Source organism: Falco rusticolus, chromosome 6 (genome assembly GCF_015220075.1).
Source record: "Falco rusticolus isolate bFalRus1 chromosome 6, bFalRus1.pri, whole genome shotgun sequence".
NCBI classification, from domain to species: domain Eukaryota; kingdom Metazoa; phylum Chordata; class Aves; order Falconiformes; family Falconidae; genus Falco; species Falco rusticolus.
Window position 1 is genome coordinate 52,367,563 of NC_051192.1, and position 18,011 is coordinate 52,385,573.

General features: G+C 41.1%; 1 protein-coding gene across 4 annotated transcripts in view; it reads right to left on the reverse strand.

Annotated features, from left to right (window-relative positions):
* Nucleotides 1-14,913: 14,913 nt before the first annotated feature.
* RNASET2 (ribonuclease T2) overlaps nucleotides 14,914-18,011 on the reverse strand; it is a 29,441-nt gene continuing 26,343 nt past the window's right edge. For all 4 annotated transcript variants that reach the window (XM_037391846.1, XM_037391847.1, XM_037391848.1 and 1 more), the window contains exon 10: nucleotides 14,914-17,944. In XM_037391846.1, coding sequence (XP_037247743.1) covers nucleotides 17,753-17,944 — 192 coding nt within the window. In that variant the 3' untranslated portion in view covers nucleotides 14,914-17,752. The remainder of the gene's footprint in view (nucleotides 17,945-18,011) is intronic.

Sequence of the window (18,011 nt, forward strand, 5' to 3'; positions counted from 1 at the left end):
AAAGCCCTTCTGGCTTTGGCAGGTTGAGGAAGCTGCTCCCTTGAGTGGAAGGGAGGACCAGGATGCTGGAGCGTTTCATTCTCAATTTACTTTGGAGGCTTGTGCACACAGGTTGGGTTTTCACTCAGTAAATCTGATCTCACCCACTCAGAACAGGAGCCAATGCAGCATCGACTGAAGTCGGTGACATAGTTCAGCTGCACAAATTCCTTTTTGAGTGATCTAATCTACAGTCAGGAAGCTAATGAAGTCTCCTCAAAGTTAACAGCCCCAATCCTCTATTATTCTAAAAGCTTTGCAACATCAAGTACCCTTAGTTTCAAAGGGAATTATTACCTTTCAAACAGAACACGTGACATTCAAATCAATAAAGACTACAGAAAGCACATACACAAAGTAAATAGGAAATCAAGAAATTCTAACCCATAAAACAAATATGCAGTATGATTTCTCCCCCTCAACCACTTAACACTTGTCTTTTTGATGACATGATTTGATTATTGATTAAGATGATCTTAGCTTGAAGATGAGAAAGCAAAAATAGAGGTGCTAAATGCTATAGGTGTTAAGTATCCGAATCTGAAAAAAAAAAATCCCACCCCAAAAAATACCACCAACCCCCCAAAACGGAGTGAATTTCTTCAGAGTTTTGAATTTTAAACACACAGAAGTGACAGGTTTTGTAGGGTTTTTTTAAATGTGTCACATGCTGTATTTTGATTACTTTTTCCAAATGAACACCACAGTAGCTGCTTATTTTTACAGACATGTATGTGAGATGACTGAGGTACAGCCCTGAATATCCAAGCTCAAGAAATGAAATTTATTATGGGTGATGACTGAATTTTTTTTTAGATTGCAGCCCAACCTGTATCTATCAACTGCCCAATTCCAGGAAATATTCCCCCTCATCACTGCAGTTGATATTAGCAAAGGCAAGAGCAGGGGACAGAAAGCCACAGGCTGGAGCTACAGTCTTGTCAGACTGTGAGAGTGAACAGAAAGCCAGGCGACATGGCACAGCTATCTACCACCCCCACATAACTCACATTTCATGTTTCTTTGGGGGGGGGGGGGGGGGGGGGAAGAAAAAGCAGCTTGATGGGCAAGTTAAAACCATGCTGCACAAGGGATCAAATTATGTGTCACCTGCACTGCCCACTAGCAGAGCAGACATCCAGCTGCAATATAGCAGCTCTTTCCAAAGTAGACATTACAGGTCAAGCAAGTACTTCCCATGGCAATATCACCAAGAGTTACATGCCCAAACCAGAATTCCTACCTGCCAGCAGGACAGGAGCACACAAGGCTGGGACAGGGGTACCTGTGGGTGAGCCTGTCATGCCCCGCAGCCAGCCTCCCTCCTCCTCACAGCACAACAGCAGGACGACCCAGATAGAAGCAGTAAGCCCACACTAGCACAGGGAATACATTTGTGACTTTCCCCCCCCCCCCCCAATAAATAAGCCAGACTGGTAGCACATACCTTCCTCCCTCTAGGTACCCTTCTTCCCCCACCTGAGAAGGGGGAAGGAAATGGGGCTGCTCAAAGCCACTCTCCCACCTTCACAGGTCAAGATAGAGCAGCTCCAGAAGCCCACATCCATAGCTCACTTCCAAATCCAGTGTACAGGCAATGTTGCTGCCCTAGAGTACTGCTTCCCACACAGAAGCAGCACAAGCTACAGACAAGACCACAGCCAAAGAAGCAAAAAAGCTTCCACGTTCCCAGCCCATACTAATTTATAGCTCCTCATCAGCTTAGCAAGGGACACCTGGGCACAAGCCACCTGCTCCTAGGTCTTAGAGGGAAAGTAAGGTACTCATGGTGGTAGTGCTGGGAACACTTTCTGGACTGGACTTTTCCAGGAACAAAGTTTCCTGGGTAGGCTGGAGCAGTTGCTTCCCTGCTGCATCAGCAGCTCTCAGCCTCCCGTGGTCCTGTTTGCTGCGGGTCAGACACTCATCCTCCCCTCACGCAAGGGCAGAGTGTTTGTGAGGGAAGAAACATGGAGCGCAAGCACCCGCATAGCCTCAAATCTGGCCCATGGGGGTGTCAGGCAGGTGGGCACTAGCTCACTGCCACTTTGATTCAGATGAGTGTTAAATTATAGTAATAGTAAGTTATAGTGGTGTTTTGTTGCTAACAATAATTACTGAGAGAAAGAAGGTATAATAGAATAAATCCCAACTAGTAAAACAATCTGGTGTTCCGAGTTACTGATTTCCTGGGTTTTCTTTTATCATCCATTTGTTATCTTGCTATCTGTAAAGTTTGAAAAGCTCTGAAACACATGTAGGTTAATACATTTGTTCCAATATTCACCTGTTTTTCTTGACTGTAAATAAAATTAAGGCTGCAGTAGAATTTTATATTTGGCTTATGTTTGATGTTCCCTTATAAATTATGATTTCCATGTTCTGCCATAAGAACCATTATACGTCACTAGCTTGCTTTTGTACTTCTCAAAAAAAAAATCTAAATAAATTCAAAGCACAATTTGTGAAGGCAAAGCATGACAAGCAAAAGCCTGCCAAAGTTGCTGTATGAGTATTGATAGATAAAAGCTTACTTGTATTAGAAAAGAAACACAGTTGTTCTGCAAGAATAGCAGAATTCATTATCATAAATTACTTTTAAGGCCACTTCCAAGAAAATTTCAAGGCCTTACACACAGGTGACCAAATGAGCCTGACCATCAGCTAGCTGGCCAAAGGCTTAACAAAAAGAGACAAAACTAGACCAGAGCTGCAGCACTTCCCTAGCAGCACTCAATCAGAGGAACCAGGGCGATAGCAACCAGGAGCAAACCAAAGGTCTTAGTTTTGTGCCAATGAGGCACAATTTTCCTTGCAAAGAGCAGAATTCTGCAAGAGCAGTCATGCTTCTAGATTTCAAAACAAAGCTCCCTTGGCCTCATTAGAGCCATTCCAACAGACACATAGGGTATGTTGCAGGCTCTGAGCTGCTGTTACCCACTAGACCTGTAATTTGCTTTTCAAGCTTTAGCAAGCTTGTATAAAACCAAGGTCATAGCAGAAAGAATAAAAACAAAAGGTTCAAGTTTAGCTGGATTGCACAGGCTCTCAGTCAATTCAAATCTGGAACAGTGTGGTAAAAGTCCCTCACAGCATTTCCATCTATCCTCAATAAGCAGTAATACAAAATGCAAGGGATAATTCCTCCCTCATTCCCCAGCTTCATTTAATGTATCCACACGTGTTCATTTTCTCAAAGGCCTAGTATTTCCCCACTCTAGCTTCATTGTGTCTATCTGGGTCTTCAGGGTTTAATTAACTCTTACACAGAATGATTGCCTTCAGCTGATTTTTCAAGGCTAAAGTTGGGAATTAACCTAAATTTTCAGCTGTCCAGCTAACCTGGACCATCCATACAAATGCCACTGGTAAGGACTTTAGGGTCTTTATAATGCTGACAGAAGTGCTGTGCACCTCATTACAGGAACACCACGTTCAATCAGCTCTTCTCCGCAGGGTTGCAGCAGGCTGTACTGATCCCTTCCGCACGCAGCCTTTGACTGGAGTGAGCTCCTGCTCTCCAACTCTACAGGCTGTGCACATTGAACTGGCATCTTAAGGGACACTGCATGAACCCGGTCTCACCTTCGTGCTTCCCAGGTGGCTGCAAGGGCTGTCTGATGCCTCCTGTAGCAAGTGCACAATCCCCAGGCCATGGAGCCTGTCTGTGAAGTTTTTCAGTAAGATGCATTGAGTCTCTTTCCATCCTTTCAACCAGAAAGCAGTTTAAAGTTTGCTGGAGGCAATTACCAAGTTCAGTGAAGGGGAACTGGATTCTAAATTACTTGCATTGCGGAATGACAACCCTTATAAAAACAAAACACGGGAAGACAGAAAAAATAACGTTCATCTCTAACAAAATAATTATGAAATAATGAGTCTCCTGATTAGTTGATATGTACAGTGATGACTGTATCTATAGTACTTACTCCCAGCACTTTCTTACCCCATACCTCATTCTCTTATATGAAAATGTCTTCTAGGAAGCAAAGGAAAAGGAGTGCATTGCATAATTTGCCTTTCCTTTCCAGCACTGCAGATCTACTGCCACTGCTTTGCCCTGAAGGCACTTTAGCTTACACTTCCTGCTCTCTCCACACCGGTGGATGTCCTTAATTGTTATTCTCTGGGTACAGAAACACTTCAGTCTTGCTGAAACACCTGCCTAACCTTTCATAAAACATATGAAAATTCACTAAGATGTAGAAAAAGGACAAATCATGACTGTATTTAGCATCTCAGGTGTTCAGCAGATGGATAAGAGTCCCGAAACCCAGTCACATCAGCAAAAACTGTTGATCTTGTGCAAAGGGAAACAGCAACACAAACAGCCGATGCAATCCAAACCAGGCTGTTCTGCCAGGCGAGGGTCTCTCGTGAGTGGTAGGAAGCGTGGAGCCTCTTGGGCAAAAAAGGAAGCTAAAGGAAGGATCCCTACATCCCGAGTGAGTGTTTAGCCTCTTAACAAAGTGCCACCTTATAGGGGATTTCTTAGTATTTGTGTTGCTTTTTTAATTTTTTTTTTATAATTTCCTTATATCCATCTTTATAAGGGCATATTTAATTTTTGAAATCATTGGGATCTCATGCTTTCACTTGGCTTTAACTGAAGTATTTTTCCACCTCTCTGCATCAGAGGTATTGCTCTGTCTCACACATCCTCGCATTTCCTACAAAGTTGCCCCAATTTAAGCCTTTGTTTAACTTTTCTAAGTAATTTTCAGGCAGCAGTATCACACAGTATTCCTTTATGGTAAAAGTAGGATAAGATCCTACCTATCTTGATGTTGAAAATGAGCTTTAAGACCAAGTAGGATCATAGGAGCAGAGGATATTGCAACCAGAAGGCTGCAAAATGAGGTTAACTGCACAGAAGGTAAGCAGGAATTTCTGTCAAGTAGAGAAGGACTCTTGAATCCACTGTTCAATGCCAATCAAATGAAATGGCTATGTAAGACATCTTTGTCCCAGCTTAAATCAATGTTCTTAGGATTTGGGCTGGTTTTACACATGCACAACTTTTCCTAGACCTTCTTAGTAGCATTAATATACAACAAAGGAAAAGGATACTTGGAGATCCTCAAAAGATTTTAAATGTAATGACTTGCCTGTAGACTCTACAAACAGGACTTGAAACTGAGGGTCAGAAGTTCCTTCAGCAGGAATGATTTAGCATTTTCAGTGTCAGCCAGAAATAAAGCAAGGAAAATGCAGATAGTTTTAATGACATGCCTGACTTCATGCAGACCCTAACATCACTGCAATTAGAAAACTGTAATTTTTTTCTATGTAAACAAATCTATGTCTTCATCAATTCCCCCAAATGCTGCAATACATTAGCATAAATATATCGTACTATTACAGAAAAAAATCAGATTTGCTTAAAAGTCTTTCTACATTCTAGAATTTTTTTAAAACAGGAACAGAGATTCATGTACGTGCTGGAGGGACTGTTCTGATGTATGAATCATTACCTCTAGAAATCCATTTAGGTACAGGTTCGTATCATCTTGAAGACCTTTTTTTATAATTAAATTTTGGCCTGAAAAAGAAGTGCTACTAACGCTATGAGAAACTCTTCTACTTCCTTCCTGTTGTACCTGATACTCTGTGCCAGCCGTTGAAAGAGTAGGAAGCCCTGTGGCCTTGCTGAGGTGCTTCAAGACTTATACTTTTTCCAAGATAATCATTAGCCCTTATGGGTAACCTCCTGCGTACGATGTCCTCATGAAGAATACTAGTGTCCTCAGGGGTCGCTTGTACAGCCCAGACTGTCTGAGCTAGGTTTATTCCTCACATTTAAGAGTGGAGAAAGATAAGTGAAAGCCCTCTAGCAAAGCTCTCAGTGTTGTAGTGAACAAAGAATTGTAGCTTTGCAGCTGAACAGAACTGGCCAAATAAATAACCTTCAAAGGTTTTAGTAGTTCAGGCACTTCTGTAAAACCAAATCTGGAATTACATTGACAAATACTTCATGCTAGCAACTGGTATCTGCTACATATATCATTACTATCCCATAAACTTATAGAAGGCAATATCAGAGGGATCAGAATTACTCCGTAGATGGCATAAGCCCAAATATAAAATTACCAGACACATTTTGTTCTGCTGTAATTGCATAGATACAACAGAGAGTGAAATCCAGCCCTTTTGCTTTTCCACGTAAGGGTACAACCAGTTTTTCAGAAACTGATTTTGTCTTCTTTCCCCAGACCTCCTTAAAAAGTATTCCACTTAGTGTTTTTGTGGTTGGTTTTTTTACTTTGATTGGGGGTGGTTGTTTGAGATATAGGTGAATGGAAACTGGGCAAATAATGAGAATCAAAAGGAGCTCAATAGCCACAGCCACTAGAAGTCTGGAACTTTTTTTGTGCTGGATATTCCTGTCTTTCTGTCTCTTCTCCTCCCATTTCTTCCTTTATGGTTGCAACACAGGTAATTATATGCAAATGTAACTTTGCAATGGTTTCCATGACAATTCTGCGATGCTTCATCTTTGGATACATGTTCTTAGGCACCTTGCTCAACAAAGTTGATACACATATGGTTATTAAGTATATCTAATATATCTTGATTTTAACACCAAAATGATGGCTGAGCGTGTATTGTCTAATGTGGAAAAATGTCTATTTGCTGTAGCTACTTTAATAGTTTGGGTTTTTTGCATCATTTCAGCTTTTAAATTGTTCATAAAAAATAGTTTTATCTTAGAATTTGCCGTTTTCCAAAACCCTACGTTCCTACCTCACATTTAAAACATAGTGGTTTAAATACTTTCTTTTACTGCTTCTATAAAAAACCTCTAAACATGCTTCCACTGCTTAATTGGCTAAAATAACTGCTGGCTTGCATGTTCTAGAACCAGTTATACCCGTATCATTTCTATAGGTCACCAATAATAAGCTCTGTATGTATCTCTGAGTCTTCATTCAGCTCAGTTAATTGGTGCTTGGAAAACATTATTTTCTCATGTCAGAATATTCTGACTTGAGTAATTACTGGTACAATTTCCACCCTAATATCATCAACCTCATTATAAGCAATAATAAAGCCTCACAATAGCCTGCTGAAAGAAAAAATTATCATCCTTGTTGAGTAGCATATGAGAAGAAGGCCTATGAGACATAGTATTATTTTCAAACAGTGTCTTAATCATCTGTCTGTTATCACTGGAGAGGCAAAGGCTTACCTGAATAATTATGATATCTCAGTATCACTAAAACCAGACAAATGTTGCTTATGACATCCTAAATCACTGGCAAAACATTTGTACAATTTTGCTGCAATTTGCCTTGAAACATTACCGTGACATGGTTGACTAGAAGATTCTTACCTAAAGCAATTTAAACCATTTCTGTGCCTGTATTATCTTGCAATACAACATGGCCAAGTAGCTAAAAGTCACATACCAGAAAAAAACCCCAAGGCAAACAGCTGCCCTGACTTAGACGTATATCTAATTACCAGACCTCTCAGACAGCACCCTCCAAATGGTTTTAATAGAGACAATTTTCCTCCTTGGGCTCCTGCTCTGCTTGGTTCCAGCCAGAGAAATCTGTTCCTGATCAAAACATACAAACTCCACCACAGATCACCAGCCGAGTCAAGTAGTTCCATTAGGTTTGGCCCAGCCTACTCATCGCACTCGTGCTTATTTCAAAAAATAAGCAAATAGCTATTAAAAAAGTTCTTCAGTTTGTTTACTCCTTTCTCTCTGAATCTGATTGACTGGATTAATCCCTGTGAAACTGCTACCTGTTTCCAAACCTCTAACACTCAAAAGACCTAGAATCAGAAGTAAAATATCCACCAGGAAGACCAGCACTTCCTGACCTGTCCATCCTAGCTGCAAAGCGCTCTCCTGCCTCACAGCAGCAATCAAGGTGATGAATTTATTTCAAAGAAAACCTTGAACCTCTTGCAAAGCTGTAGGGAAAACAGCCCATGTGCATCAGGCTTTGCAACCTCTAGGTATGGTCTCAGTTTTTGGGACACCCTGATAGAAGAGCATATGCTGCTTGATAAGAAGAAAAGCTTTTTAATCCTGAGTAACCCAAATCAAGCAGAACAGGAATTTGCAAAAATGCCTCCCACAGGGAAGCACCCTTCGTGAAGTTTAGGAACGTTTCCCGAGGGGTCAGTGTTCTTAGTTGGGTACTGCACAGAACCCTGCTCTTCAGGACGACTGACAGCGCAGCTTCCCACCAGCTCCAGTTTACAAGGTTTTCAAGGACAGTGAAAATTCATCTCCACATGGGCAATGCACATCGTTGGGGAAAATGAAACACCTCTAAGAAGTGTTTCAAAATGCATGTTGACTCGCCTTAATGTCATAAATTATTACATTTTGAGCTCAGATATGTGGCACTTGTATTTTCAGACTCTCTTTCTCCTGCAGTCATTCTATTTGTAAACCAGCACCTGTAGGAACAAAACATAATTATTTATAACTCGGCTCTGTCACATAAACCAACCGTCTGCCAGATCCCTTACAATACTATGCAACAAAACAGAGCAACTAATGCTGCAAATCCAATTTTACCTAAAACGTGAAGCACTAAATGAGGTTCTGCTCATGGCTGGTTTTACTTCTCTGCATAAAATGCAGCAAGTCGCTTGGTCCTTTGGTTTCTCCCCCTCTTCTATAGAAACCAGAATAAGAAGGCTAATGTAAACAGGGCAGAAATTCAGATTAGAAGTACAAGTAATCCCAGAATTTCAGAATTGAACTGTCTGAAATGCTAAAGCTTTGATCTGGCTACAGGATGAAGCACATCTCTGCAGTGTGATACTTTCAGAACTGCAAGTATCTTGGCTGCAATAGGAACGATTTCTGGTGGTTGCTGAAGTCTGGGAAAGGCTCACTGGGAAATAAAATTCTGACTTGCTGAAAATGGTTGACTTGGGAAGTTGTTCTTCCAGGACAGAAATGGATATGTAGCCAATGACCACAGTGTGAGTAACTGAGATTCAGAAATGTTCTGGATGAGTCCTGGTATAAATCCAGCCTGGACACAGTTGGCATGCCAGCTAGTTTGACGATCCCCTCTTCTAACCATAGCCCACTTTTCACCTGAAAAACTGGGAAGGGTTTCTCAAAACTGTTTCCAAAAAAATGATAACTGGAACTGCTTATTTTCTCACAGAAATGACACCAATGGTAGAATTTTCTCTATTTCATAAACTACCCTGAGATGCTTCTGAGAGCAGGTCACATGGTAGTTTATTCCAGCAAATAGATAAAAGTCCAGAATAAAATCTGGTAATAAACTGTCTGGCATAGTCAGGCTGCACTGAGGCATGTTCACTGTCTCAGAGTCTTTATATCTTATTATCTATGTGGAATAAAGAAAATTACGACAAAACTGCTCCCTTCTTCCCATGGAAATGGGAACTCTTCTCTAAGGCAAAACTACTTAATATGTTTTTCTCTTCAACCCTTCTGCTCTGTTATTTGAATACAAATTCCAGTTGTCTTGGAATACCAACATCTCTCAGTGAAAATGTGCCAAGTTGACTGTGACATATCAGGGAATGCTCATGTAAATGGTATCTTCACAAAAAGTGAGTACAAAACACAACCTCTTTGTCTAAATATGAATGATGCCAAATAACCTTGAAAAGAAACATGCTGTTACTGAAAATGGGGAGATAAGCCAGGAGCTTTACTGTAAGTCATTCATGATGCAAAGGTTATTGATTAGCAGAGTCTGACTGTGATTTGTTCAACCAATAATAAAACTTTATCTTAAAGCAATAGGAGTCCCTGGTGCTGTAGCTGGGGGCAATAGCATTGGCCTTCTGTGCTGTAAAGAAATCCAAGGGAAAAAATGTCCAGCAAGTTTCACAAAAGCAGCCTCAGCTTGGTTTTCTTTCTCTAAATCTCGTGATGATGCTACTTAATATTTCACTCTGAAATCTTGGCTAAATGGAAACAATTTTATTCCAATTCCTCTGCTACAATGTATTAGTAATACCCCATTATTGGTAATTCTCTTATTACAGCTTAGGTGATCTCGTAAAAAAGATAAATACAGTGCATGGGTGGAATTGAAATCACTAAAAATTACAATAATGAAAAAACTGAATGTGTATGTATTTAACTATGGGTACCTTGTAATTACTTATGTCACTGAGCTCTAAATTACTGGAAAAATCCCAACATTTTCCAAGTGAAGCAAATATGACAAACTCAGCATATTAAATACTACTTTCCTTGCTGCTGCTTTTTTTTTCTTTTATTTCTTTTTTTTTTTTTCTTTCTGGCCAGTGTACTGGAAGTCACTGGCTGCTGAATCAGTTCCTATTGCATTATCTAAAGTAAAGCTTCCTCTCATTCTAGTCATCACAAAGACCAAAACTCAAAATAGATTGCTAAGAAATTGTCAGTAGAAAATACATTTGTCACACTCACTATGTAACGTCACAACAACCCATGATGACATAATGCAGTCAGAATACTGTAAAACATTAGGATTGGAAAAAGATCTCAATAGAAGTTCTTTATAAAGAAGACAGTGCTTTTACAGAATAGCAAAGAAGCAGCTCTTTCTTTCAAAATAGCTAGCAAAATATTCTTTTGAGAAACTGTGATAAATACCTGCAATTCATGTTCATGTAAATCCTCCCTGATTGATTATAATGAATCTCCATTTGTCTTGTAAACTGAATACTTAATCACTGTGTTCAAAATGACATCAGGTTATTACAGTGTTCAGTATGTCTAAAATGAAAAGTTATTAACTAGCTGATTTGCAAGCCTGAAGCAACTTCAGAATCTGTATTAAATACTACATTATTTATATTTCGGGATTTTATGGAATTGGCTCCATCTGGCTCTCTGTGGCTTATAAAACAAGCTGCCAGTAATTAAAATTTCTACCACTGACCACTGCAGGCTTCCAGCAGAATTCAGCTGGAGAAGGTGAAATGCACAGAAATGCTGCTTATCAAATTTCAACAGATGGACGTGAAAAAGCCTGTGTACTTCTTGTGAGATTTGGGGGAATTTAGGCATGCAAAGCATAAAATCTGATCTTAGGAAACTCTGGTTCACCTAGTCCTGCAAGGTCCTCACTCTCACCATTTTATGTTGATATTCCCCAGGCACTCGGAGATGTGCTGCTGAGGATGGCCCATCTGGGTGAGGAGGAGTTCAGCACCCAATGCACTCCTGCCTGGCCAGGTTATTCCTTCTCCTACCAGTCCTTGGGGCGGCTGCCTAAGAGCCCACGTCACTCACACCAACAGGATAAAGCTTGTTGCAAAAGACACCAGCCATTATGCCCAACACAGAGCTGAAAGGGCTGGTGCTCTTTGTTTGTAGGACTCTCCAGGACTTCCCCACTGAGCACCCAAACCACCAGACTGGGGGCTGTTTTGCACAGGGCCTCCTCCAGGTCTCCCCCTGTGAAGAAAACTGGCTGCAATTGCCTCAAGCAGGAAGAAGCCCGGGATTCTCACGTCTACTATAAAATCTGTTTGTGCGTTTTCTCCAGGGGCTGTTTGTATTAGCAGAAACCTCTCCTGGGTGACAGGAGGACCATGACTGTGCCACGTGACTCAACAGTGCATATTTACACTAACCAGCACTATCTGGGGCTCCTGCCAGGAATGCCATACCTGGTTTATCCCAAAAGGCTTAGGGAGAGCTGCCCCAGAAGAGCAGGACAATGCTCCCTTGCCACCCTGGGAAGGAGCTGGATTTAAGACTTAGTCCAACTATTGCATTAGTCAACCCTCTGCAGCGCCACATAGTTCCCACCATGCAAGCACAAAGGAGCACAGCTACTTAAACTGGGTTTTGATTCCATTGTAGGGACCAGATATTCTAATTGCTTCCAAAAGCCATGATATTTCTAAGCATTTAGACTTTAATTACTAATTAAATTAAATTAAAAAAGCCCAGGGTTAGGGATGATGAAATGCCCTCTGCAGACAACAACTGCATGTAAGTATTACTTGATTTGTGTAGGATTTGAAACCGTCACCAGATTTCAGGTTGAATTTCACTCACAGTGGGGTAGTGGCAGAGCTAAGTAAGAAATACTCTCATTTCCCTGTTCTTCCATCTGCCCAGAGAGACCAGGCCATCCATGCCGTGTTTCTGTTTAAATAATTATGGAGGCCCCAGACTGTTAACTCATTTAATGAATATCCATTTTTTGCCACCGATTTTAATATATTGAGACATTGTTCTTGGTCTGGTGTGAGTGTGACAGCAAGCCTGTTAATCAGTCAGACATGCCAAAAACCAGGATAACAGAAAGGATCAGAAGCTATCCATTAATATGCTTACCTTCCTCCAGGACTCTGGTGATACTTGCAGTCAGAATCTCTCAAAACAATAAGAGGGGAGGGAAAGGGGGGGGGTGGGTGGGTAAGAAAGATATTTATTTTGGGTGTATTTTGTCCATGAGACCTAAGAGATTTCCCTCTGCTACAATATCTGTGCCTCCATAAATGGTTTGGTTACTCTGCGAGATTGAAGAGCACGGTATGTTCATGCCTCAAGTCACTGAGGATAATTAAGGGAATTGCAAACAACATGAGGTGCTGGAAATGAAAGGGTAGTTTGTGTCCCAGAGCTATTTTGTTACAGTGATCACCCTGCAGTAGGCTTCAGAAATGACAACTGCTCACTGAATCCCACAGACACTGAGAGATGAAACCTCTTAAGATATCCAAGGGAGGGAGGATAAAGAAGGTAGGGCCAGCCCCAAACATCTGAGAGCCTGGGAGACAAGAAAGTGGTTCCTACTTCTCACATCTGTCAGCCAGCCTCCTCGCTAATAAATCCTTGACAAATGCATGCCTCAGGCATTTGGCAAATACCTGCAAAACAAGGTTTACGAGTAGGGACATTCCCTGCACAATATTTTTTTGAACACACACCTGCAACATCTGGCACCAGGAACCGATAGCACAAGTCACCTGGACACGTGTGGCCTTCACAATCGTAACAATATGAAATCTTGGTAAGGGAGATGGATCTATGGAAGATTGATGAGCTAAAATGACAGCACTTGGGTGACATGACAGCTCTTCCAGCCTCTGCTGCAACTATGCACAGCTACTCCTCCCTCAGCTGAGCACTCTGGAAAGAGAGACGCCTCTCTCCAAAGCTGCCAGCACTTAAGTTTTACTCAACAATATTAAGCAGAAGTAAGTGATCTAATGGCGGGTACCTGCTGGGATGCATCACACTTATTTATAGGGACTGTAATTATTACAGGGTAACTGCTGTGCTTTTAGTTCTTGCTAATTTTGTTTGGCTCATCTTCTCTGATTTACATGCAGAGCACGGGTTTCTTAACACAAAGAATTGTGTGAGTTACAGAAAAATCTGAAGTGAACAGCCTCTTTTCTGTAAGTGAGGCTGTATTCAGAAAAGCGCTTCCTACAGACAGCATCGTGGTGTTCTTCAGCTTGCTTAGGTATTTTCTATCACCTGCTCAAAAATTTTCTTATCAAACATGGTCACTTTTCCTTCTTTTTTATAAAAGGTTTCTGAAATGAAAGTCCTTCATACTGAGCACTGTGGTTTTCATGCTGAACACAGATAGGATTCATACCACCAGTTTGCAGGCATGGTTGGGCTTGGTTGCTTGGCTGCTAGGTTCATCTAATCCTTGCCCAATCTGATGTTCTGGGGTAAGGAATAATGAACAACACAAACATAAAATAATCTGCCCATCTCCCACATCAGGTCTCACTTAGCTTGTGTACTAAAGCTCTTATTTGCCAAAACATAAGAAATGAAATCCCTTCTAGGGCAACTTTATGGAGCCGGGAGTACTTACACGCAGAAAGGGAAGGCACACAGTGGGCCTTGTGAAGGAAGCTGTCTGAGCAGCAAAACAGTATGAATTTAGAATAAATACAACATCCCTCATCATCGATTGCTCCATTCCCAGGAAAGTGACTTGCAAAGTCCTGACATTTTCCCTTTGTATCATCCATATCGTCATCAGGCAGCAATAATACTGTTAGTAGCACCCTTAACCTTCTATGGTTTTGGCTTAATGGTGCTCAGAGCCAGACCCAAAAAACGCACAACTGCCTGAAGCACAACCACACCAGAAATGAGGTGACTAAATTCAAGAACCCACCCCTATGAAAATCCCCCTTCCCACTGCAAAAGCCAGCAGCTGCCGCTTTGCTGCTCTAGACACCTAGGCTGTCCACTTCGGTGGGACTTGACTCACAGTGTATTGATGTTGCTGCGTGGGTACTGCGGTCCTGCTGCCGCTTTTTTCCTTCTGATGGGCAGCAGCGCAGCTCCGTGCTCGCCAGCTACTGAGAGTGGAGTGGGGACAGGACACAGGCCTGTGCCACCTCCATTTCAGCCTGCAAAAGTATTTTCACCTATCAACTGGGCAACAGCAACTGGTTGCTGCCCCCACTAAGAACCAGGGAGATGGGGAGAAGGCCCTTCTGCTTCTCCCATCTCCTGTTCCTGCTGGCAGTGGCAGAGCAGCCAGCTGCTGGTAGGGAGAGACAGACATGGCTTTCAGTACAACATACACATGCATGGGTAGCTACCTAGAGAAACTGATTAGAAATTGTTTTTTCCAATCTTGTGTTTCCCTCCACATCGTAAACTTGGCTGAAGCTGGGCTCCTGTGCAGCCAAGAAGGGCTCAGGGCAGGCCAGGAAGACAGTGAGAGAATGAGAGAAGAGAACCTTCCCATGGTATTAGAGGAGAAACTGTCCTTGGAAAGGGGACAGACAGCCCCTGCTCTAACCTATGGGCCATGGGATACTCATGCATTTTGCAGGAGGGCACTCGGACAAACAGTATAAACAAGCTAATTCCCTTTGTGGAGTTGATTAGTGTTACAGAGCACTGAGACTGCACAAACAACACCCCTGCAGGGATTTACCTAATTTATTCAATGATGCAGAAAAGAATATAGCCCACATCTTCCCCAGGCTATACTGAATCTTCAAGGCTGACAGATTTTATTTTGCTTAAGAAAGTGAGTGACACTTTTAAGAACTGAAGTGATTTTTAAGGCTCCCAATATACCTATGTTTAACTCCTGTATTTAAATTGTGTTAATACAACCCTTGAGATTATACATTCTGATGAAAGGCAACCGCCAAGGCTGGTAACTGGCTGTAAGCCATTGCTAGAGAGAACAAAGGACATGATCTTTGGTCTGAACCAGTGCCACCATTCATTCACCTCTCCTGGTTGCCCACATCCAGACATAGCCCTTAAAGCAAGCCTTAAATGTATCACTTAAAACTTTACAGTGTCTTGGCACTCCTCTGCATAAAAATCAGTCAGTAGCTTTTAAAAGGCATTTTTATCTTCCTAGAAGCTAGGGAGGTGGGATTGTCAAAAACCAAGCAATGGCAGTCATACACAGTGTTTTATTACTACTACTAATAAATTAATCATAGCAAATTACAAAATCTAATGTTTAATAACATTGGTACAATTAAAAGAACGTGTGTGGTTTTGTTAATGCAGTACCTCAGGTATGTCCTTTAAACAGAACTTCAGAGTCTGTGAGGTTATTTTTAGCCAACCTTGACTTAACATCAGACCTGTTTTACTCAGTTGCAGGTTGTTGTTTAGCATGCTGCTGCGTTTGCCATCTCCCTCCCTTCCTCTCCCTTTCTCATTTCAGATTATACTAGTTTCTCCTCAAAGTTTTAAAACTTAGCAGGTCCCTCGCATTTCTTGCATTTGAAAATGAAGTTCAAAACCACATGGAAGCTATATGATCTACTTACTGCAGAGGCTGGTCATTTCTAACTCTTGTCTGTATCCACTGACTATTTGGCAAGAATCAGGTTTACTTTGAGCCTCACATTGTGGATGTTGTTAAGTGTCTGTTGTCACTTCCGCGCAAAGTACCTATTTGCAGTTGTTGGCTTTCCTTAAATTAATGCATTACATTTGAACTGCAGAGAACTCATAATGTATATTTTGTCTCCCTAAGCATTATGTGGTTCATAAAAAAAATATATAATTTATACTGCAATTAAAAATAAAAAATTAGGCAATTGATTTGAGCTTCCATTAAGCATGTGTCTGTGCAAGAACCAATGCCACCATTGCTTCCAAGTTTCAGCTTTTCTTCTAACGTGAAGAGGACCAAGGAATTAAAATTGCAGAAAAATAGGCAAACCCAACAATCACTCACTTGGCAGCAGCAGAGCATGTTGCTGAGGATTTCGTGGGATTTTTTTATACTGTACCTGCTCATCCAAGGTGGCAATATTTATAGTGAGATTTTGAGAAGTCTATTGTTTTAATTAAGGACTGTGTTCATAACTGAACTGGTGACTGAAAAGCACTCAGCAAGATGTTTATGAGATGGTCGATGGTAGTTACCAGCCTAGGTTTCCAGTTCCCTCACTGCTAATTAGCTTAACAAGCAAGGATATGGCATTGCACCCCGAGAACCTTGAAAGGAAAAGAAGAACAAAGGACTTCCAAGGATAAAAAAAATCCAAACCATTAAAAAAATAGCACAGTTTTGAGGAAAAGGTGAGTCTTGCTTCTTTTTAAAAAAATCAACTTATGTGAATTGTAAACTAATGTCCATTTTAAGTTGTTTGCACTCTATTTAGTCCGCTCAAAACCTATGTACTTTCTAAGTACTATCTGAAAGAGATGAAGAGAAAGTTTAAAAAAAGTACAGGGTTACTCCCAAATTTTGTCCCCTTTGGAAACGTGCAACTTTGTGGCATGTTATTATTATGGGGTGGAGATGCACTATTGCTAACATTTGTACTTCTCACTGAAAATCCTGTGGTATTTGCTGTTTCACCTATAAAAAGCTGTTTCTTGGAACAAAGTGATTACGTGACAATCATTTTTAAATAAAAGTGCAGGCACTCACACTTCTGTGGTAATGCTAAATGTTCAAATACAATGAAAAATTAATAACAACATACTTCTAGGGCCTAACATTTTCCTACACTAGCAAGTTAAGTTCTAAGATCGGCTGTTCTTCAAGACTGTATCAAGCTACCGTAGCAAAATCAATCAAAGAATAGGTAAGGCTACAAATAGTCTTCCTGAGGACCTTGACGCAGAAATGCTATAACCTGATGAATGTTACTTCATCCACTATGTAGTTATGCATAAGCTGTCATCTTTGGTCCACCATGATCTCCTGAGTGATGAAAGGTTTAATGCCTCAGAGGACCTGGCCCCTGTTCAGCACTTCTGGAGAGGAAACTTACACAAGGCAGTGGGTATTATGTCTGGGAAAGGATCTTCTGACAGGTCTCCAAGTTCTTTTTGTTTACATTACTTTCTTCTCAAGAAATTGTCATCTAATCTCAGCAAGACAAGCATTCTTTCAAAACAAAGAACGACTTAAATTCCCCAACTCACTGGCAGAAACCAAGAAGTGGCAGATTTAACTAAGAAGTCACAGTTCTCTTTTGAACATTGATTCTAAACATGAGCAAACCAAAAAGTCCAGGCAAAGCTGTAAATCAGATTCTGATCCCATCAATATCCAAGCAACGATTCAATACTTTAGCCTGTGTAACTGATAATACAATGTGGACCATTCTCCTTTAATGGCGAAAGTAGTATGTTTTCCAGCAGAAATCTTCCCAGCATGCCTGCAATCTGGACAGGGCTTTGGAATATTGCTAAGTCAAGGCCACTTTCCAAGATACAATGTTTAAGGGTTTGGGTTTTGTTGCTCCTTAAAAACTTTTTCAAACTCTTACGGCTTCATTTGTGATCTTGGACCTGTGAAGGATAATAGGTTGGGAGAGAGTCACTGCAGACAGACAGTTCCTCAGTTCCAAGCTTCAAGTCAGCCTGCACTGGGTCAGATTCACCCTCCAGTGCCGTGCAGTTTCTCAGCTGCAGTTCTTTGGTGAAGCAGAATTCAATCTGACCAATTGTTTGTGCTTTTTCACCCTAGAAACATGAGGGATGAGATCAGCTTAATGGGGAGAAGAAAATAAATAAATTCTTCAGATATACT